Source organism: Vidua macroura, chromosome Z (assembly GCF_024509145.1).
Source record: "Vidua macroura isolate BioBank_ID:100142 chromosome Z, ASM2450914v1, whole genome shotgun sequence".
Classification (NCBI taxonomy): Eukaryota; Metazoa; Chordata; class Aves; order Passeriformes; family Viduidae; genus Vidua; species Vidua macroura.
Window position 1 is genome coordinate 29,627,560 of NC_071611.1, and position 24,291 is coordinate 29,651,850.

Sequence of the window (24,291 nt, forward strand, 5' to 3'; positions counted from 1 at the left end):
GGCTTTACCACTTCACCTGCTAGTTCCCTATGGTGGGTTTAATCCTATCTGGCCAGCTTAGCTGTTCATCACTCCCCTCCTCATCTCGACAGGGGAGAGGAAATATAACTGAAGCCTCAGGAATCAAGATAAGGACAGATTTTTCTCTTACTAACTTTGAAAAATGCAACTGATAAATTACTAGCATAGGCAGCAAAATGGGAGGAGAAGGGGGTGTAACTCCAATAGCTATTTGGACTTTTTCTTAATCAGTGCATATGTAATTTCTTCTTGTTAAATGTCGTTATTATGCTATCCCTCACAGCATCCTTCTGGACATCTGCAGCTGTGGAATGAGCAGGTTCACAGTGTGCTGGGTGAAGACCTGGCTGAAGTGCAGAGCTCAGCGGGATACAGTGACTGGGGCTGCATCTGGCTGGTGACCAGCTGCCAGCGGTGTTCCTCAGGGTGCAGCTCAGTTCTGTTCCATGTGTTTTATCACTGATCTGGGTGAAGGATTGGAATGCACCATGAGCAAACTGGCTGATGACTCCAAACTGGACGATGCTGTTGACACTCTGGAGGGGCCAGAGGCCTTGCAAAGGGATCTAGCTAGCTTAGAACATTGGGCAAGCCTCAATGGCATGACATCTACTAACAACAGGAACAGCGGGAAAGGAGTGGCTGCTGGGCCACTGCAGGAAGGGACCTGAGGGTGCTGGTTGACAGGGCTCAGGGGGAGCCCGCAGCGTGCCCCGGCAGCCCGGAGGGCAAACGGCATCCTGGGAGCCTTGAGCATGGCACTGCCAGCCACAGGAGAGGGGATTATCCCTGTGTTCAGGGCTGTGCAGCCTCACCTGGTGTGCTCAGGGCAGTTCTGCACCCCACAATTTAAGAAGGTTGTGAAGGTCCTTGAGTGCATCCAGAGGAGGGCAACAAAGCTGGTGAGAGGGCTGGAAGGCATGTCCTGTGAGGAACTGCTGAGGCCTTTGGGCTTCTCTACTTTGTAGAGAAGGAGCTGAAGGGTACCCTGATTCCTCTCTACATCTTCCTCAGGGAAGTGGCGAGAGAGATGCTGATATCTTCTCCCTTATACCTAGTGACATTATGTGTGGGAATGGTTCGAAGATATGCAAAGGGTGGTTCAGAAATGACATCAGAAAGCATTTCTTTACCTGTACAAACCTTCCTCTGAAGGGCCTTCACAACTCTGCTACTCTGACTTCTTCTCATTTCCCCCTTTTGAAAAAATAATAGAAACATTCCTTGATCACTGTGAATTACTGTAAAATATTTTGAAGAAACTAGTGTTCTATTGTAATAGATGCTCTTTTGTTTTCTGCTGTATCAACTTAACAATTCCATTTCTGTCCTATTCTACCTCATTTTATGCCAATGCAACTCAACACACGTCACAAGGTGCTTCTTTTCTTGTTACACAGCTTTACTTGTTAATGCTGCAATGGAAAGCTTTAACAGTAGATTTTCATCAGTGGCAAGCAAGAAATCCTGAATGTAAGTAACTGTTTCCTTGTAAAGAATGCTTATATAAACTTCTGCAAAGTGTCTTTCATCTAGGACATGAGTATATTAATGTCTGCTGATTGTATTTTCATTCAATAACTACTTTAAAATAATGTTACTTTTTAAAGTAGCATGTATGTTTAATTTCTTCATTATTTTTGCACTTCAGTTCTAAGTCAACTTGAAATTAAAAGTGAATTCCACTATAATTTAATCCTATGATTCTGGACAAATAAGTGCATTATTCATACCACCATTCATCAGTCAGTTAAATGGAAAAACAACTATTAGCAGTCTTAACCAAATAAGAAAAGTTCATTATCCTGTTACCCTCCTTCATATTCTTTTCTGTGTGATTGTTTTTTTTGCTATCTTTTATTTCTATTTCATTTTTAGAACAGAAATACTTTGGTAAATATTATTGTCTTCATTTTGTCTTTTAAGAAGCTGATACATTAACCATACATCTTCTGATTATTTTTCTGATTAAAGGTGTGCAGTATTATGATGTGATAGCCGAAACTTTGAAATAGACCTTTAGTGCTAAGCCCTTTACACTGTAGTGAAATACCTATTTTGAATTAACAGGGATTGGAGATTTCAAGTCAATATACAGTGGTAAGAGACACTAGAATTTTTAAACAACACAGGAATCCAGAACACTTACTGATCCTAAGAAGCACAAACCACTGAGACTAGTAGTAGTTCTTATAATTGTTAGGCATTATCAGTCAAAAGGTATCAATTCCTCAGTTCTTCAACGTTCTCTTTGTACATAAGCACCATTGCTGATAGATTGCACCCTCTTGCAAGGCTGATGTGGCAGACACTGGAAATAAAAGCATTCAGGATCTAAGTGTGAGTAAAGTAATCTTTGTTTTCAGATGTCTCATATGGACATTCCTAAAACAGTTCACACTACACTATCATTAATATTCTGGTAGTCCTCGTGGTTATGTCTCCCATCAAGGACCTGTTAGCACCTGTCAATCCCGTAAAACTTCTAATTAATCTTTAAATTAATATATTGACTCATTTTAATATTTTTATGCCAGTAGAGGCTTGGTTTTGTAGTATTTCCAAAATTATAGGAATGCTATAGACAGCATGTGGTGATTTCCAATGTTTTGTTATTTAGCCAAACAGAAATGCCTTTCCAGATCAACATTAGAGGCAGTTCTCCAACTTTTTTCAATGTATTTGCTGCATCTCATCCATAAATAAGAGAAGCTGGGATTTTTTTTTTTTAATAAATAGATACTGTTGCTGTATTTGAATAAATTCATAGTTCAGTGTTGTTAGTTTCACTCCAAGAACTGTCAGCCTCCAGTGCTTCTGAGGTATGTAGACCAAAGGCATGTCATTGAATGAATTTGGAACATACTGGTTCCTGGCTGCTGTTCACGAATAAGTTGCTGGCTTAAAGCAAATTAATTGAAAGAACTCTAGTTTTTATCTGGGTAAAATACCTGAGGCTGTTCGATTTCTGTACTAAAATATGTATATTAAACTTCAAGCTATTGGCTTAAAAATATCCTTGGCCTATTTTTTTGGCTTGTTTACTTGCTTTGTTCAACCATTCTTACTTCTTCCGAGATGATAATATTTCTTATTAGAAATCTTAATTTTTTAATAGAGAAATATCTATAATTAATACTTTACAACCAAATCTTTGCCTTTTTTGGCTCCCTTTCCAGTGGAAGAAAAAAGTTCCTGCTAAGAATTTGAATAGAGTTATGGTGCTTGTATGAAAATGAGGAGTCCTCTTTGCTTACTTCTCTGTATTGGCTTCTTTCTACCTACTATTTGTTTTGAAGGAGGAATTACTTAATTGAAAACATTGTCTCATTTTATCTAAATAGATAGCAGAAATACTGATTTAATAAAATTTACTAATAGAGCATGAATGTCAGGCTGTCTTGTTACTTCGGTTTTAGCTTTTAGCAGTGGCCAGTTCATTTCCTGTAAATGAGGACCTGTCAGCATTTCAATTTTAAACCTTATTTTCAGAGGTTATAGCTTGGCAGTTCTACATTTTTTTGAGCACAACATTGGCAAACAGACTTGAATTCATGATGCAAATTTTGTTTTTGCAAAGCTTTTACTTTAGTGTCTTTTTCTTTCTCAATTTCTGGTATTATTTATGTAGCTCAAGATCTGCTAAATCAGCTGAATTAAAACGTCTAAAAAGCTTTTGGCTTTTTATATTTTTTTATTTTTTTTTAGCTTATAAAAATAAAATTTAAGTTTTACCTTTGAAAAATCAGGAAGGGAAAGCAACCATATTTTAAACCATTTCAAGCAGTTGTGGTTTCTGCGTAATTTCTGTTTTTCTTTGCAAAATAGTAGTATTCTGCCAAATACCTTTTTTGTTTTATTTTAATATGAGTTTCTGTATAAACATGTGCTTTTATATTCCTAGCATCTGGTAGTATTTTTCTTAGTAATTGTACTTTGTATCACTAGGCAATTCTCTCTGACATTTGATTTTTGCAAGTGTAGTGATTCAACAAAACTGAAAAAGATTTAATTGATTGTGGATTGAGCAAGCAGTGAATTTACAGGAGCAGCTGGCATAAGTCTGTTGTCCCAGTGTTTTAGATCTGCATTGTTCCTTCACTAAATTATGGCTAGTGATTTTTTTCCCAGGAACACAGGGCCTTCTATTCTGATACTCACACAATATGAACAGTGAATGGCAAGCATGAACTCAGGATTAGGTATCTAGAAATAAAGAAGTGTTATGAGACAGTTGTAAAAATGGATAATAATTGGTAAGGGAAGGCTTATAAAGATGATGTCAGCAGGAAATGGCAGGAGGAAGAATTGTATGGGTTTTTTTTCAAATATGCCAGTGAATGTGAATAAAAGCACACCAATTAATTTTATCACATGTAGGTAGTATATTAATCTAAATAAAGAAATCTTACTCTAATAAAGCACAGATTCCTGTCTTCTGCAGCTCTTAAGCTTATTTGGGAGCAGAATACTCAAATTTTGTGTCAAGATTTAAAAACAGTAATTTTCCAATTAAAAGGAGTTTTATTGAAGCATTTAATTTAATGCATTTTTGATGCATCAGTAGTTTTTCTGATTTTCATCTCAGAACAAACAGCTCTTTTAAAACTACTAATCTAAAGCTTCTTAAAATTTTTGAGGTAAGTACTATAACATTACCAAAGAAAGTACTTTTCTGAATTTATTAAATAGACTTTGTCTATTTAGAAGATGTTTAATACTGTCATGACAGGGTTAAAGATTTCCTTTTTGATTAAGGAATTTTTTATTTAAGTAATTATTTGTAAGATTAGAGATTTCAAGCCCAAACTTGCACACAAAATCCTTATAAAGATTTTAATCTGTTAGAATAGCTTTCATTTCTCCTGTTAATGTATTGAAATAGTTCAAAAAAGTCATATGTTTATGCAGAAGCTGCAAGTTGACATGGATCTGAGTCTGTTGAAAGAGTCTGTTGAATGCTGTAAAAAACAAGAATTCAATTTTTATCCTGAAAATGCATGAGTCATAAATCACTGCATTTTGTAGAAGCATTCTGGAGAATAATTTCCATCTTCTTGAACTGTACTTTGGTTTTGCTTAGGTATTGCTGTTGCTCAGTGTTTGAGTTAGGATACTGGTCTTGCCTGGACCATTCATCTCCCTACTGTTCTTGTGAACAGTAAGGATGGTGACATGCTTATGAACTTATTAAAACTAGGTTCTATAGTCCTGATCAAGCATTTAGGAGGCTATTTAACAAGGAATTGGAGGACTGGAAGAATTTTATTGGCCACATTGGTAATGTAGATTGAATGCCTTCTGCTGAAAAAATCAGGCTTGTCTTGCAGTGATAGAGATGTGCTGTTTATTTATTATGCACCTACACCAATGTACTTGGAGCTAGTTCAGGTATAAAAATAACACACAAGCATTAACAACACACTTTTTTCAGTCTGATTGAATTTGCTGAATAGTGATAGTAGGTTAGCCCAGCAGGACACCGCGGCACATGGTTAAACTGCTACTGAGAGCCAAACTATTATTCAGAAGCTACACAAATTTCTCTCTAGCCAAGCTGCTTTTCAGTATAGATAAATCTTTATCATTGAATGCAAAAAATAAACAATTAATTTTATTTTTCAGTAATTTCTACCAACCCAGATGTACTGTTAGAATTAGGAAAAGAAGAGGTAAGTCTAATAAAATGTTGTTGGGAAAAAAAAGAAAAACAATATATGCAATTGCTGCATTTTCCTATGACTATTCCTATGACTACTGCTAAAATGCTGTGTATTTTCCTTCAGCCGTTTATGTTTTTTCTAATGCTTTTTTCCCCCTCTAGTATAACTAGTAGAATTTCCTAGTTGTAATGAGTGTGGTTTTAAACTGACTTATTGCACAAGTCACTGAATAGTGCACAATAAACACTATTCTGCCTCTGGACACACCATCTAATCACAGTAGCTCAACAAACTTATCAGTATGCAATGAAAATGATGTGTTAATCAACATCCCTGCTACACTAATGCTGCAAAGCCTCACTTAGGATTGGAGTCCCATTGTGCTGGGTGCCACCAGGAGACAGAAAAGTCGTGCCAAGGAGACTGGTAATCACGCCTTGCAAAGATTTAGCCATCATCTTTAACATCATGCAGCAGGGTCCATTTCTGGGGCTGAAGCCTACACACTGTACTTTTCAAGATTACTTGAAAAGTAATCTTGAAAACTTGTTTCATTTAACATTGCGCAACTGCTTGGGCAAGTAGATCCACTCAGAATTGTGTTTTCAAGGTGATCCGTGACTGAATTTTATTTGCTAAGTGGAATTTGTCACAGAATGGCTGGAGTTAGAAAGGACCTCTGGAAATCGAATCATAGGATAGTTTAGGTTGAAAAAGACCTCTAAGATGATCAAGTCCAACCATCCAAATCCACCACTAAACCCTGCCCCTAAGTGCATCACAGGATTGTGTCGAGGTGGCTTTTGAATATCTTCGAAGAAGGACACTCCACAGCCTCTCTGGGCAGCCTGTTCCAGTGCTCAGTCACCTGCCAGTAAAGCAGGTTTTCCTAATTTTCAGACGGAAATTCCTGTATTTAAGTTTGTGCCTCTTGCTTCTTATCCTATCACTTAGTACCACTGAAAAGAGTCTGACCCTATCCTCTGACACCTGCCTTTAAGATATTTGTGTGTCCTTTTTTAAACAAAATGTTACAATATATTGCATTTCATACTTACTAGAAAACGATGTAATATTATATGTTACACAGAAGAGTCAGTTATCTTAGATATTGAGTTCTGTGGCAATAATTTGCAAATAGTTTGTTGAGTTCCTCCATTGGAAGAAAGACCAAATCAATATTGTCTTGCAGGTAACATTGTACTGTATTGATGGGACATAGGAATGCTATGTGACTTGAGAATATTCCTGTGACTAATGCCTTCTAGTATCACTCACAGCAGCAAACCTGACTGCTGTTAAGAGTCACTATCAAAAAGTTGTTAGGTTACACACTTTGATTGGCATGTTGGTCTGATATTTGAGGATTACAGCTTTTTTTCAGATGTTGTATATATGGAGCATATTTGTTTCTGTAGCATATTTTCAGAATGTGTATTTCTTTGAGCTAAATTCTTAAGTGCTCCTATTTTGTATAGAAACAGAAAAAATACATCCAAATCACAGACTTATGTAACAAACATGATTTTGTAGAAGACCATAGTGCTCTAACAGGGGACCTCATAAACATATAGAAGTATCTGAAGAGAATGGAGCCAGGCTCTTCTTGTTGATGCCAAGCAATAGGACAAGAGGCAATGGGATGCACAAGAACATAAGGAAGAGCTTCTTTACTGTGCACTGGAACAGATTGCCCAGAGAGGTTGTGTAGTCTCCCTTGCTGGAGTTTATCAAGAACTGTCTGGATGCAACCTGTGCCATCTGCTCTTGGATGACCCCTGCCTGAGCAGGGAGGTTGGACCACATAACCCACTGTGGCCTGTCACAATGGTTAAGGAAACTTCCCTGTCCAGGAGTCAGGTGTCAGTCACTAAGCCCATTTACAGCTACACATCCCACACTCACACAGATCAGGTGTCCTTACCAGCTCAATCCTAGGTTTCCTTCTTCCCTTAGGCTCACACATCCTGATCCATAAAATAATTTAATCTTGGCATAATAACAGAATAACAGCTTCAGCTGGGTGCCTTTGAGGAGGGACCCAGAACAAAGGAATTTCATACCTTCAAAGCCAAAAGGCTTTTATACCCTCACAGTGTAAACACAGGAAAGTTCAAGCATCATCAGCTCCTGCCATGTCTCGATGTCCCCTCACCTGGTAGGGCCACAGATCTCCTGTCCCCTGGCAGTTCATGGCCTCTTGCCTGGGGCTCTTGCCAGAGCTCAACCTGCAGCTCTGCTGCAGCTGCACCCTGAGCTACCTGCACTGAATGTATTTCTCAACACAACCTTACCCATTCTGTGATTGTATAATGGAAGACCCAGCCCACTGTGAGTCTGCTACTATTCAGTAATGCCTATTGTTTCTGACTGCAGTAGTTTTATTTCTTCATATTTCCTGTCCCAGATATTCTTAGCACTGAAGATCATTTAATTAATGGATGAAGTTAGTTTTTCTTTGATGCATCTTCATTTTCTGTACATCTTATGTGGTGCAAGTAGCATGGATTCAATCTTGCCAGCAGCTGCAGTAGTTTAGATAATAGAGCCCTGATGCTGTAGTAATTTTCTCCTCTGTCATTCATCAGCTGAGCAGTTCATGTGTGTACTTCAGGTAAAATTAAGTATTTTGTTAAGCTCTGTGAGCTTCAAGAAGACACTAATGAGCAACTGGTCACAGTGACATTTTGAATAGCTCCTGCATTTTAAACTAGATTTTAATGTTTATTAAGAAATTGCAGATGATTTTGTCCCTCTTTATCAGATTTACAGATGTAGCCTTGCATAGAACAAATGCTACAGCCTGGGGTACCTGCAAACAATAGTTTAATTTCTATTCTTTTATAGTTGCAGAAAGTAAAAAATGATCTTGAAATGGTGCTGTCAACAGTTCAGTCAAAGAATAAACAATTGGAAGAAGATCTGAAAAGGTAATACAATAATTGGGACTTTGGAATGCTGTAAGCTTTTTTTTTTTTTTTTGACTGCCCAGGGAAACTATTTATCTGTTGTGCCATTTCCTACCTTTCATGTTTCAAAGAGAACAGCAGTGGTATGAGGAACAGAAACAGATGCTAGAGACTCTTAATAAAATCGAAGAAGAGGAAAATACCCAAGTTGAACATCCTTCCACAAAAAGGTATTTCTACTTTTTTGCGTTACAAATCGAAGAATTTAAATATCAAGAGGAGCAAATGGGCAAATAAACTCTTACAATGTATTCCTTGTTTTGTTTAATAGATGAAATAATTGCTCAGTAATCCATACTTGAAACATGAAAGTAATGCTACTATATCCTGTGATTAAAGATGTTGAATTTCTAACAATAGATAATAAGGAATTTTTTTACTTAGGAGGGACTTTTTAGTTACCTGATTTGATCCCTTGTTCTGTTGCTATGTTTTTACTGTTAGTTTGAAAATTAGAGAACTCAATGAACTGAAAAATAAAGTATTGAAATTAAAGACCTATAAGGAAGAACTCTTGAGTGCCTTGGGTGGATTCCTGGATGAACATTTTCCCCTTCCAGAGATAGGTGAAAATATTAAAAAAAAGGTAAGACTTTTCTTTACCTATTAAATTTGAAATGTTCAATTTATATTTTAATTAGATGTAGTATCTGTTTGAAGTCACTAGCATTGAACCTGCATTTGTATTTTGAAATAAGCATAGTTTTTACAGCTGATCCTCTAGGTTTAATTTATATTTTTCAGGTTGTTTTATATTATTTAAGGCTGTTTCCAGCTGGATATTTTCTTTTCTTAATGCATATATCCCTTACCCAATGAGATGCATAGCAATATGTTGTATTACTGAACTGCAAGCTATGCCAAATTTGGAAATGGGTGTGGGGCTCAGTCCAAATTGACTCTTTTTTTTTTTTTTTACTTGACTGGGCAAGTAGATTCCTATTTTCCTTGGCAAAGTAAATTTTAATTGTCTAACAATGTTTTTGGAACAATAAGGAAAAGTGTTTATAATTACAGAGTAGTTTGGAATGTTAACCATCAGATTTTGTTCAGTCAAACCGGGTCAAAAATTATCGTAAAACCTCAGGGAGGATAGGCAGCCAGGGAGTATTTTGCATAATAAATTCGAAGTGTGCAGTAAAAATAAAACTATTACCATTGCTATTTGATAGATTCAGAAAAAGCTATGAAAAAAGGCAGGTTTTGATTTTGATTTCAGGCACACTTAACATTACAGCAGTAGAAATTACTTCTTTAATCCAGTTCCCTGTTATTTCAGGTAACCACATAATACAATTTCTTCAATATTACCACTGAGCTCCATTTTAGAACAAATAATTTTTTTACTGTTGTTTCTCCTGTATTTTTTCTTCTAGTACCTCAGTACTCTGGTTAGAAACTGTCTCATAGCTTCCAGTCTAAATTTATCCAAGTCTAACACAGATCCACTGGTATTCTTACACCAGAATTTTCCCTAGAATAGCTCTGTTTCTTTCTTTAATTCCTCCTGATATATTTATCGCAGCAGTCTCATACCCTCTCTTTCTTTGTTTTGCTAATTGAACTAGCAACACCTTTATATTCTCTTGTAAGATAATCTTTTTCAATTCCCTAGCTTATCCTAGTAATAACCATTGTCTATGTTTGTTTTCACTTGGACTCATCTTTTTTACAACCTGCTAAGAAACAATATTATAAATAAAACTACTAGCTCATACCCATCATCAAAGCAACAAATTACACCCTTGTCTTTTTCTGTCTAATTTGCAGCTAATGAATCCTGATCTTTTAATTTAAAAAAAATCTCTGTTTTCGACATAAGCACATATTTTGCACATAAAAATACCAAGTGGAGATGTCAAGACATGGTGTTCATTTTCAAAGTATTATTCAAATATCTTATTTTGTTGACTCTTAGTTTTTCTGCATACCAATGCCTTCCTTTCCTATTGTTAGTAAATATGACAGATTTTGTTCTAAGTCTCTCCATTTTAGAAGCAGTCTCATGTGGGACAGTGTTAAATGCTTTGCACAAGTCCAGGTAGATGGCATCAGTTGTTCTTCCTTTTCCACAAATACAGTAACTCTTGTAGAAGGCCACTAAATTTGTTGGATGTAAATGGTCTACAGTGAAGCCATGTTGGCCGTCACCAATCACTTTACTTAAACAAAAAAACTACTTTGACTAATTTCAACGCAAGGTTTTGTCTTTCCTTAGCTCAAATTTTATTTATGCATTTCCTGAACTCTTAAACAGAGTCTGTTTTCTGACAGTCTTTTTCTTTCTTTTCACTCTTTATGAATTCATAGCTTTTCTATATCTTTTGACTCACTTGGATCACTTGACTTAACTACAGGTACCCCTTAATCTGCATCTAAGTAATTGACTGTGAAGGCAGGACAGCCAGCCATTTTTACCTACATTTATTGAGTGTCAGAAATACAAATTGTAATCACTGGCAATGAAATTAGTTGCTATGTTGGTTCAGGAGAACAAATTATACACTTCTATTATCAGCTTGGTTCAACAGTCTAGCAGCACCAAACTCTTAACTCTGCGCACCAGTCATTTTGCTTCACTTTGTTGAAGCATGTTGTGTTCACAGTTGTTCTGTGTGAGGGCAGATGTCCAGGGTTGATGTCTGTAGAACATGGCTGCAGCATAGTTTGAACTGCTCCAAGCCTTGCTCGTCTGGTTCCACCCTCCTTTCACCTGGTGACATGCATGTGGGAGTGGGAATGAAGACTGCATCATAGCAGCTCAGGTTGGCTTCCATTGCCATGGCCCAGCACCTTTAATATAAGTAGTGACTGTAGTAACAATGATCTGGCATTTTAAATCTAAGATAAAAATCTACTTTATTTTTTTCAAGACAATAATATGAAAAATTAGAGGTTGAGGAATATTTATGCAAATCTGTCTGATTGGAAGGGTGAAGAAGGTGCCTTTTAGGCTAAATAATAAAATCCTACCTAACGACTTCATAAGCATTAAGTGATTAGCAGTACTTAATTGTATTAGTAGTAATTTTGACCAGGGAAATACATCAGCAGAGATTGTGAAGTACCTTAATGTTTGCTCTAAGGAGCTTTTTGCAGATAGGTAATGTAGATTCTATTTCCTCAGCCAAATATCAAGATAAAGGCAGATAGATGTTATTGGGTCATAGCTCCAGGATTTGCAGAGTTTCCATGGAGCAGGCTCTCCGTGGAAACTGAAACTTCAGACTCTCTGCAGGTGAGACTATTACAAACTGTGACTGGGAAAAAGGATCCAGAACTTGCCTTTCAGAATGTTCTTCTTTCTTGCTTGTATTCCTCCTCTGTTCCAGAAATGGAATTTGTATAAGGTGCTGCACAACTGGTAGTATCTTAGGTCTTAAACTCATGTATTCAACAGCAATGCTGAGAAAGCCAGTGGAATATTATTTCCTTTATTTTGTTGAAACTGAAGTGCATGAGGAAAAAGAATAAAACTGAAAAATTAAAGAATCAGGTTTACCGTGCAACAGTACAAGCAGATCCATTGACATTGCTGCCAAAGGAATTTCTATAGACAAATGGCTTGATTTGCTAGCTACAAAGGAAAATAAGTAATCTTCTAGTGATATTTTATCATTGGCTTTTTATTCCACCAAAATTTTTAATTATTCTATTTCTTAACCTTGATAAGATAAATGTTTTAGTTAAATTCAAAGCAAGTAAATATTCACTGTCAAATCATGAAAAAATATTAAGGCACTATGAAATTAAGTCTTGAGTTGTGTCAAATTTGTGTTACAAACATTTATTTAAAGCTTATGAAAATTATTTTTTCTCCTTAACAAGGAGTTCTTGTTCACAGAAGGTTCTGTACAACATTATAAATTTGATGTACACAGGTGAAAACATAATGATCACTTTAGATTAATCGCTCTTGACAATTCAAAAAATACTACATTTGAAGTATAGGATTTTGAACTGGTAGATTTAAATGCGACATGTATTTCTGTTGGGACTAAATCTGACTAAAAGTTTTCATCTATTGTGTACTATGCAATCAAATAATTGTATAATTATTTTACTTTGTCAATTAACATTTTCCCTGACTGGTTTAGGGTTTTATAAATTTGGCTGGGGGATGTTTATCTTTCCAGAACTCTTCAGCAGAGCCAGTTGTAGAACTGAAAACATTGCAAGAAATTTTAGAGGTAAGATGTTTTTACTATGTAGAGATTTGAGGAATTTTAAAATATTCAGATGTAATGATGGTGATGATGATGATAAAGTGTTTATTTCTAATATAAATAATAGTATGTGATATGTAGTTAAGGCAGTTAATCTAGAACGATTAAGAATGTTGTGTCTACAAGAAGAGTGCAGGGAGACCTCATTGCGGCCTTCTGGTACTAAAAGGGGGCTTATAAAAAGACGGAGAGCAACTTTTTGCATGGGGGAATAGTTTTAAATTACAAAGATAGATATTTAGATTAGCTGTCAAGAATAGGTTCTTTACTGTGAGGGTGGTGAGGCACTGTAACAGGCTGTCCAGAGAAGCTGTGGATGCTCCATCCCTGGCAGTGTTAAAAGCCAGGTTGGATGGGGCTTTGAGCAACCTGATATAGTGGAAGGTACACCTGCCCATGGCAGGGAGTTGGAATGAGATGATCTTTAAGGTATGTTCCAACCCAAACCATTCTTTGAATCTAGGTCAGTTTTCTATTTTAATTCCTATCAAAGTAAATCCCAAATTTTTACAAAAGGTGTGGCAATAATGTTCAGTTTAGGCTGGAAAATGTTTGTCTCTTATTTCTTGATTTTACAGTGTTTAGTTTAAAGAAGTTTTATGTGCCTTAATGGCTCATGTTGGGTGAGACAAATACTGTGTTTAACAAAAAAGCCTGGTCCATTTCCTCCTCTATTTTACACTGTTTCATGAAAAATATTTCTGAAATATACATTAACGGAAGGACTAATTAATATGTAGCCTCAGAAGGGCCAATAGTCTTGTGCATTAACTGGATTGTTAACTCATACAAGGGAATCAGTTCATCCAATTCATGCATTTCTGATTCATTTTATAAGTATAGAAGCATTGCTTAGTGTGAATTTTTAATTACAGTGCAATTTATGAAGTGAATTGCAAAGCATAATTTTCCTTCTTGTCTTAAATGTAGCATTTGAAGTGAAATTTTCCGTTCCCCCTCCTTAGACAGTTTTAGACTTCTATATGTAAAATGTCCTTGGGGAATTTTTTTTTTTCTTGAGTCAAAACGTGATGTATAAAAACTTTCTGGTATTAAGAAGCTATTATCTAATCACTATGACACTGTACTATAGTTTAAAGCCCAGGCTTTGGGCTTATATAATCAAAATCATATTACATGCTTCAAATATTTCAGCATACCTGTTAATGCCAAATTAGGCAGAGCTTGAAAACAGATCAGAATTCAGAGTAGCCACAGCCCTTACGGAAAAAGAATTTTGAAGTTCTTCTAATGCTTAAAATTGCCCTTCATATTTTTCTGATATTGTTAATCTCCTGAAAATGTGAACATATTAATGTAATGTCTGATTTCTGTTTAGAAGAACACACTATTTGAAAAATTCAGACTAATTTTGAATTTCAACATCCTGACCTAAAGTGTCAATGTCCCTTATCTTTGTATTCTGGAAGATTTTTCTTTGTTGAGTCGTGTTGTTCTAGCTTCAAGTCCCTGTTAAATTTGAAAAATGTTTTCTGAGATACAGATAAAGTTACAGCCATAAAGGCTATTTTGGAGTATCAGATGTCAGGAAAAACTAAAATTTGTCTAGAATAATGCATTTGGAGTAAATTGTCATAATTGGAAGTACAAAACATATTAACTGAACAATTCTTCTTCAGAATGTTCTGAAAAAGAAGAGCAGTTGTTCATTCGGGTCTTTTATTAGTAGTGGGTCTTTTATTAGGATGCAAAAATATAAAGTCTGGTAGCAAGGATTTTGAATTTGTCTTTAGCTCTAAGGGGCAAAAAATATTTTGTACTTACCGGAATTGGGACAGTATAACATTTAAAAGCTCTGAGTAGAAAGATGAAATATCTAGGATAAATAGAGCATCATGAGATGGGTAAGATTATTTAGTCTGTAATGTGTGCAGTACTCGCCATGAGCAATATTGTGAGGGCATGTACATGATCTCCATGAACTGAAAAAGAATTACAAAACTGATTTTGTTTTTAACCCCATTAACTAATTCTGTAATTGATACAGCATTTCACCTACATTTATTCTGGAATAAAAGAGGATTCTGGTTTTAATTTTTACATCAAAAAAATGTTATATAGCTAACTGGAAGTTCTTTGCTTTACTTCTAGTTTGAAAAGGTCTTATATTTCTTCTGTAGTCCTTTTGTATCTTATATTGCCTACATCACAGTAATTTGTAAAAATTTGGTTAAAGGAGATAAAATCTAGCTGTTTTGTTAATTTCCTAAATCCTATCCTTTTGGTCTTCCAGATGCTGATAAACACATTAATTGCTACACCACATGAACCTTACATAACAATCAATGAGTCATTTTGGCCACCTTATATTGAGCTGCTGCTGCGACATGGAATGGCCCTGAGACATCCAGAAGATCCAAACAGAATGCGCCTCCAAGCTTTTCACAAGTAGTATGACCTACACATGCACTTGAAAACAAAACAACACCAGTACTCTTAATTCAGGGCTAGGACATACTTAGGTTTCCTACTAAGCTTTTTTAGTATCAAGCATCACTTCTTGTTAGGTGATTTTTTTTTCTTTTAAATTAAATTGGATATTTAAGGGCATAAAATGTGGAAAAAAGAAAAAAAAATTATCTATTTTAACTGCTTACAGTTGGCCTTCATTTTTGCATTATTTTGCATTATTTTTGCATTATTTTGGCATTCAGATTTGCATTATGGAAGGTTTTTTCAGTGCTTCTGTAAGATGCCAATTCATGTCATAGACAAATATGTTTAACAGTCCTTTTTACTTTAAAATCATACTTTATGCATTACTTCTAAGGTTTAGATTTCTTAGATTGCCTGAAGTTGTCTCTATTTCCTTTAGTATTTTCTTGTATTCTGTGGAGGCAAAATTCAGAATAACACCACTTCTCCTGTACATGGCCTTGCAAACATTTGGAACTAGCAGAGAGATATCCTCTCAAGAATGTTTATGCCTTGCTTGTTTCTCAGAGCCCTTGCAAACAATTTTACTGGCTCCAAGATAAACACGTAGGAAAGCTGACACATCTTTCTGTGCAACATGCAGCGGATGTTGAGTCTGCACCTTTCACTGCACGCATTCCAAATGGCCCTCTTTGTGTTATGGTATATTGCCTTACAGCACCTGTCTTCACCTTTTCAGACCTAGTTTATCAAGGCTTTTAATGGATCTCCGTTCTGTTGATCTCCACAGCTTCTAAGTTATGCCAGTTGAGAGTTACCTTCTGACTCAATTCTGGCATTCTTTGCAATCTCAGTCTTTTAGGTAGCCATTTTTATTGTATTGTATTGAGTACAAAAATTCTGCTCTTATCTGTAGTGACTAAATTATCCTTTATTAAACAGATTTTAGTTTGTTGAGGGAGGGAGGAACTTGGGTGATTTTTCAGTTGATGGAAATATAGAGTTGTATACAATCATAGAATGTTTTTATGTGATGGTTTTTAGAATGTGTTTCTGTGTTTTGGTGTGATGACTTGTAAACATGATGTAAGGATGTATGGGAGAGGTAAGGGGGACCAATCTAATATAAGTTCCAGTATCATTTGCCCTTTTTATACCAATTAAATGTTAAGCAAAATAATCTTTCATCTTGTATAGTTTTGAGTGAAGGCTGTTCATTTTACCCTCACAACTGGTGATTAAGCTTGGGTGTAGGATGTGGGTTGTGCTGTTGTGCATGAGCATTGACTTCTTTTTGGTTCATATTGCTTGTGTAACTGCCCTCCTGTTGTGGTTTAACCTCTTTTATGAGCTCTAGAGTCTGACTAATCTATACACATTTACCTTACAGTATTTTTAATTAAGAATTTGAATAACTACATTTTTTGGCTTAGATTTATAGCATTGTCTCTTTAGGGTTTTTCCTTCATTTGTGTTTAAATGCTTTGTATTCTGCTATCCTTTCACCTTATTTATTAATACTTCTGAAATACTTCATTGACACTGGATGACTGCTTCTGTCGTGACGTTAATAAATAGAAGAAAAAATGTTAAACACACAGTAGCTTCTTGTGTTTAAAAAGAAAAATACCAACCCATACCACCTACCTCCCAAATCCACACCCAAACCAAAGCACTGAGGAGATAGGATAGTCTATAAACAAGTGCTTTAAAGACGATGCAATATTCATTATTCCTCATAACAAAATTAAATCTCATCCAAGTAAAATACTAGGATAAATTTAAATAAAAGTACTTCACATAAAGCTTTACAATAAATTATGAAACTCACTGCCATAAAATATGTTGTAAGATTACATATGAACTTGCAAAAAAAAAACTTTTGGAATTCAGATTTGTGATTATTAAATAAAATTGGCAGTCAGCAGGTTCAGATACCTCTATCCTACTAATTGTTGGACTCTGAGGAGATACACGTAGGTATTCCCTGAGATCTCCTGCAGCTCCACGGTATCTTCGTCATTCTCTGAAGCCTTTCTGCTTAGGCCCTGGATATGCTCAGAACCTGAAGGTTCAGTGTAGAGCTTTTTCCTCAGGAGGGATCGAATCAGTACAGCAGAAGAAAACCTGTAGAAAGAGATAATCCAATCCTAAAATGCATTGCCAGTTTTTAAGAGAAGCTGGTTTAGACTGAAACAGAGCTAGCTGAAAGCTTTAGCTCCTAGAAAAATCCTGACAAGTAAATTGAAGCAAATCAAGGCAGTGATGAAGAACAGATCTTCCTTATGAAAAAAAGCTAGGAGTAAACTCTTTCATCAGTACTTTCAACAATCAGGAACATTGGGGCGTATGTCAAAAAAGTACGATAATGTCTCCATTTTGTCTCTCCGTGCATGTCTAAGTAACAGTTTTTTGTTTGGAATTTATACCTCTATTAAATGCTAATATTGTGACTCCATGTGTATTCCATGAAATAAGGATTTGTTTAGCTTACCATCAATTTGTAACTCTACAAAGGTATTATAAGAAAAAATGCTAGGATGTTAAATGAACATTTGGAGCTACCAAGCCTAAGTAAGATGACAAACTGATCTATGAGCTGGCAGTGTGTCCTCGTGGCCAAGAAGGCCAGTGGTATCCCAGGTACAAATAGGAAGATCAATGCCAGTCTGCCTTCTTTCCCTTAGCTGACCAGCTGTTACCTACTCAGCCATGCCTATCTAGAGAGAATCAGGTAAACCTAAATCTGTGTGTTATAACCCATGCAGGTCAAGACAGATGTCATGATAACAACCTGCAAAAGGACAGATGTCTTTGATTTCAGTCATTGCTCAGTATGGAAGTATTGTACTTGGCTGGGTCTATTTGATTAGGTCCATGTCTCTGGAATATTGGCACTACTTAAAATGTCTCACAGATCTGCCTCCGCACCAGATAAGCAGGCAGCTTCTTCATCTAACACATGCCATATTCTCCCAGTTTGGGGCTGGTAGTTTTAGTATTGTTAAGATACCAGTCACAACTGTGTCAACAGCCAGGGCATAATTCATGGACCAGCAGTCACTTGCTGAATCAGAAGCCAAACCTTGGGGACCGATGCTTTCCTCTGTGACTGTTTCCGTAGAAAATCTCACCCCACGGGAGCCTTACTTGCCATTCAGATTTGGTGTGGTCTAGACATCAGACTGGCATTTACATGAAGAGGAAAAAAATGACTTATTATACAGTAATGATTCTTCTGGAATGTGCATGCCATGCAGAGCCCCCAACTCTTCTTGCTCTTTGGAATACATCAGTACAGCAAACTTCTTATTGTGAGGAAATTGATCTAGCAATAGGAAGACCTTCTTGCATGTAATATTATGAGGTTAAGGAAGAGCAGACCACGCCTGCCTTCACAAATGCTGCAAAGGGCTGTTGGGAGAAACTTACTGATTTCCTAGTGAAATAACTAAATTGTTCTGCAGATTTTCAACTTTTGATTGTGGCATTAAATGCAACTGCTATATTTATCTGCATTTTCCTGCTTTGAAAAAAAATCTGATTTTGAGAGTTTGGCATAAAAGTTTCTGGATGTAAAATTTTGGCAGAAATATACATGAGATTTGTTTGTGGTTTGAGAGACTGCAGGTGATGCTAATGAAGACTGCTGTAGCTAGTTACAGACATATAATATAACCTTGGAAAAGTAAGTCTATATTGAATTCTTGAATGTTCATTAGTATTTTGGTAAAATGACATATTCTCTGTATCTTAGATTGTATTTTAAGCTTTTTTTAAAAAAAAGAAAAGTCTGATAAAAGCATGTGATAGCGGTCTTATAGCAGTTTAAATCTTGAAGTCATCTTTCACAGTTGGGGATCCACAAAAGATAGCCAGTCTCCATATATTTTTCTGAAGGAAAGTTATTGGTTTCAGTGTTTTGGTTTAGTTTACTGGATTTACTCTGGGGTGGGATTTTGTGGTTTTTTGTTTGGTTGGTTTGTTTGGTTTTTTTTGTTGTTTGTTTGGTTTGGTGTGTGGTTTTTGGGGAGGAAGGTTGTGGGGTTTTCTTTCATTTGCTGTTTTGGGAGAGTTAGGTTTTTGTTTGTTGTTTGTGGGGGGTTTTGGTTTTTTTGGGGGGGTTTTGTTTGGTTTTTGTTTGATTTTTGGTTTTTTTTCGGGGGGGGGGGGTGTTCTGTTCTTGCAGCATTTTTCCTTTATTTGCTTATTTATTTATTTTACTTCAAACTGTTTTAGCACAAAGTAGTTTGATCACAATACTTCTATTTATTTCCAAGCATGACATTCTAGTGATTAAGACAATGAGACTCTTTATTTTGTGCATATTCTCAGGTAATACACCATGTTTTAGTAGATTGTTTCCAGGTTAAACAATGAGCATTCCAAGGTACCTCAGCAGTGCCGAACTAGTCGTAATTATAATCAGTCATGGTTACAAGAAGTTCTTTGTTCTGCATTTCAAATTCTGTACTTCAGAAAATCTATTGTGTTAAATGAAACATAGTAACACAACATAGATGAAATATAGAAATGAAACATAGAAACATTCTCTATTTGGTAACAGATGCTGCTTGCAGGTGCTTGCAAATTAGCTTTTGATTATAGCTAGCCAACACAAATGTAATTTTGGCAGTATTCCTATTCTAGTTTTAATTTAGGTTGCATTAAATGAGTTGCTGGAGATAGTTTCAAGCAGAAAAACTTAAAGTACAAACTAAACTAGGTTAATGTTGCAGTTTACTTGATAAATAACTACTCCATTCATTTCCTTGACAATTGTTTGGTCAAGTTTCCTTAAGATTATAAAGTGGTTGTGTTTTATTTCCTTTAATAGAACACTGGGCCATTTTGATTGGTGATGAGGCAAGCAATTATTCTTGGTGACATTATCTAGACACATCTTTACTAGAATACTAATTTATCCACAGAGACAAATTACAGTGCTCAAAGCTGATAACTGTCATAAAAGTTAATCTTTGCTACTTCTATTGCTTTTATTTAACAGACTGAGTAATTTTATTACTATTTACACTGACTAAGAAACTCTTGCAGTTATCAATTTATATTAATGTTGCAAAAGAACGAGCTTACAATGCTACTATGTATGCGTAATCAATTGCAGTGGTGTGTAAGTTTTTATTTGAATGGGCAGCATGCTTCTATTTCAGTATAATTTCTTTCTGTATTTGTGTCTATTGCACTCTTAAAAGGTCTTGTTTTGTCCAACTCATTGCAATGAAAGTTTGTTAGATTTGGGAACATGTTACTTATAGTCCTACAAAAGTGAACTGCAACACTAGAAAACAAGGTGATTGTTTTGTTGTATTTAAAAGAAGAATCCAAAGACTGGGGTTAATGTGAATAAAGCTGCTTAACTGAATGGGAGCAAATGTGTGTTTCATAACAGAGAGGTGAAACTCTTCAGCTGAGCTGAATTTAAAGTTAGTTAGTCTATTCAGAATAGTTCTTCTACCAGTTTTGCAAATTAAAAATTCATCTAAACTTTATCAGGTAGTTGCCAGATGGCTCTAAATGCAGGAGAAGCCCTGAATGCAAACAGGAGCTTAGTTTTAATGCTCTTTGCTTATGAAGGCTAAGGCAGTCAATACATTCTTTTGAGTGCAAGCTTGACAAAAATTCTGTAACTGGATCAAAGTTCCTTGTATATGACAGGATTCTGGCAACATTGCATATAATCTATTATTTGGGAAGAAAAATATTGAAGAACTGGCGAAAGTATAAAAATAATACCATAATTGCATATTGGAGGGTCCCAGCAGAATTCTGCTAAGAACAACACAAATTTGAATGTAAATTTCCCTTTATGGCTAGAACTGATGTGGGCAGTAACAACAAAGCTGAATTTAAAAAGCATTTTCAAGTCTCTGGACTGCTAATTTAAGAGATGATTAACTAAGAAAGCAACTTCTCTTGTGTGGGTTACAGTTCAAGAACACTGAAGCTGAGAATAACAACTGTGGCTTGACTGTTAGTCAAACAGTGTCTGCTCTACATCAAGAAGAGTGTAGCTGCAGCAGCATTCAAATTTTATAATGTTACACAGATATTAATTTCATGAAATATTACATCACTACATCAGCTGTGAGTTACTGCGAGAGAAGCAGCACTTCTCAGAAAGCCAAGCCACATAAACCAAAGTAAATTGGGGGAGGACAGACAGAGCCCAGAACGATGTACAACAGGGATAGTGCTTACAAGAAGAAATCTATACTGTGCCAGGAACGTCCTAAACTGAATCAGTTAACTCCATGTAGAACTACCAGGAGTTAAATGTAGGCCTTCACCTTAAATCAAGAGAGAGTTATTTTACTCAAGACAAATTAATTCCTGCTGAAGTTCTTTTCCACTGGAGATAAAACTGTCTGCAGGGCTATACCAGGGATGAAACCATCCCACTGGACTACTGCAGCCTCAAAGAAGCATTATCCTAACTGCTGAATAAAGTTATCTTTGCAACATTTTAGCAAGATTGTTTCCAAGCTGCTTCTATTAAAAAATACAATCTGGATGCTTGCCAACATAATACACATAATTCCTTAAGGGGACACAAACCCAGTGCCAATTCTAAAAAGCAAGAGTGCCTAGGAAAAAAATACACACTGAAATAATCTAACTCAAGCTGTTACCATCTCAAACAACTGACATGTAGTTACAGTTCAGAGCTCAAATTAAGAAGCAAAAACGAATAATATTAATGTGAGGCTTCCAGTGAAAATGCATATGTATGGCAGGGATCAAGCTTATAGGAAAAAACATTTTCAGATATGGGTGTTTGGTAAATTATCAGCAAACTGGACAGTTGCCTGTAAGACAAAACTCAGCTTACTCAGACCAAAGAGAATATTTTTAATATATTAATGAGTGATATATTTTCCCACAAACCAACTTTGTTTCAAAGATCTATGCCTGCTTTTTGCATAGCTAAGGAAATCCTTTGATTTCCTGACAATAGTGAAAGAGTTCAAAATTTCATTTTTTTATGGAGGTTGTTTCAAATAAACTTAAGCAGTATGTAATCATCGCAATGATTTATTAATGTTACATATGACAGGTAGATATTAAAGTAGATTGTTTTTGTTTATAATCACTACTCCTTTAATAAAAATTGACAATTAAATGATAAGACAGGATGTGATCATTTTTAGAAAGTTGTTTTCTCCTTTTTGGCATGGTGATACACAATGAAGTACAAAGAGCATGATACTGTTTTTATATATTGTTCAATACACAGAAGCACTTCCATATCTTTTAGTAGACTAAATTAAAAAAAAAATAAACTGTGTTGCTTATTATGATGTTAAAATCTCAGTCCATGTATTGCACATACAGTAATATGTATGAGTAAGAATTCATTGTGCACAATATCAGAGAAATATACTTCTGCTTCTATAACAGTTGCATTTTAGTATTGATTTCTTCAGCCAAAGTTATTGATATTTATTCACCTGCTATCCAGTTTCCATGAGACTTGCAACACTCATGTCTAGTTTATAACATAATCTGAAATAAAGATACTAATCCTGCAACTAAATTTTCTCTAGAATATGGATATCAGAGAAATTTTAAACATGTGGGTTAAATAAATGTCTGCTGAATCACACATTTTCACACAATAAGACAATATTTCCTTATTTTAGTGCCACTTTAAAGAATCACAAGAGAAGGGTACAATGATTTTTCATAAGATGTTGGATGGATCTTATGTAGTCCCAGAAATAGTTCAGAACCCTCAATAAAATTGTTTTCATTTTAAAAAAGTGTCTATTCAGACTACTTTCTTCTTCCAAACCTTTCTATAAAATTTGCATTCAGTTCAGATTTGCTGGTTAAATATGCACACTGCTACGTATACCTGTAATTCATAAGAGAAAAGAAGCAGTGCAATTAGATGTAGAGTGGTGCAGCCAAAATTTTTCTTGATGGCATGTTAGGTTGGCTGCATCTGCCACTTTTTCTGTTTCACTGAAACTTCCTTTTAGTCCTATGAAGGAAAGAAAAGCAAAGAATCATTTTCAGTAAATTTATTTATGGCTAAGATCCCTTTCTGAATAGAAGCTGGCCAAATCATAGGAGTTTAGTGTTGAATCAGATAGAAAGCTTAGTATATAGAGGAAGGAGGAATTTAAATTTAGCAGCTGCTTTGTGCCAAGTATATAGTCATTTTTCTTCAGGGAATTGGTTGAGTCCAGAAGCATTGGCAATGGGTAAGGGGAAACCTATTTTGCTTCCAGCTGGCCAGTCTATGACTTTATAGCTCAGAGGTTTAAAGTATTATGCTGCCTGATGTGGGATGATTGCCTGATGACCAAGTGTGAAGTTGGGAAATAAAAATTACCTATTCTGACAAAGTTGTAATATTTGCACAGATTCTGATCTTGTCACCAGTATTATGAAGAAACCAGTCAGGTATGTTTAATTTAGTAAAATAACAGGAATAAAGATGGATAAGAAGTATGTCACACACACCCTTCCTGTATTTTAAAAGGTAATTGCTTTTAATTACTTTTGTGTTTTCCAGAAGAGGTAAAAAGCATTTTCCAACCATATGGTTAATTAGTCCAAGTTAAATTTGACTGCTTTTAAAAAAAATAATTTGTATTAAAAAATAATTCGGGTAATCTAAGTTCTCAAAGGCCTGTGCACCTGTCAGAAAAGCTGAATCTTAATGCATAATCAACAAGAGGAGAGCCCTTTCCCCATTCTCAGGTGTAAGGACTTCTCAGTTGCAAATACATGCTGCTTAGAAGTTCACTACTATGAAACTATCAATGTTTCTGAAAAAGCCTGTCCAAAAACAAAGATGAGAAAAAGTAGGAGTCTTTAGCCATAAGACAGGATCAGGTTTAGTGGTGGTTTTTTTTTGGGTGTTTTTTTTTTGTTTGTTTTTTTTTTTTTTTTTTGGTTTGGTTTGGTTTGGTTTGGTTTGGTTTGGTTTGGTTTTTTTTTTTAATATAGCAAAGCACTATTTTATAGAAAATAAAATAATTAAAG

The 24,291-nt window shown here is 35.5% G+C and overlaps 1 protein-coding gene across 3 annotated transcripts in view; it reads left to right on the forward strand.

Moving 5' to 3' along the window:
- Nucleotides 1-16,874, forward strand: part of CENPK (centromere protein K) — a 23,233-nt gene extending 6,359 nt beyond the window's left edge. For 2 of the 3 annotated variants that reach the window (XM_054003733.1, XM_054003732.1), the window contains exons 4-11: nucleotides 1,422-1,494; nucleotides 5,647-5,693; nucleotides 8,532-8,614; nucleotides 8,725-8,823; nucleotides 9,098-9,239; nucleotides 11,781-11,891; nucleotides 12,790-12,843; nucleotides 15,134-16,874. In XM_054003733.1, coding sequence (XP_053859708.1) covers nucleotides 1,422-1,494; nucleotides 5,647-5,693; nucleotides 8,532-8,614; nucleotides 8,725-8,823; nucleotides 9,098-9,239; nucleotides 11,781-11,891; nucleotides 12,790-12,843; nucleotides 15,134-15,292 — 768 coding nt within the window. In that variant the 3' untranslated portion in view covers nucleotides 15,293-16,874. The remainder of the gene's footprint in view (nucleotides 1-1,421; nucleotides 1,495-5,646; nucleotides 5,694-8,531; nucleotides 8,615-8,724; nucleotides 8,824-9,097; nucleotides 9,240-11,780; nucleotides 11,892-12,789; nucleotides 12,844-15,133) is intronic. The other variant, XM_054003734.1, reaches the window with a different exon arrangement.
- Nucleotides 16,875-24,291: the final 7,417 nt, after the last annotated feature.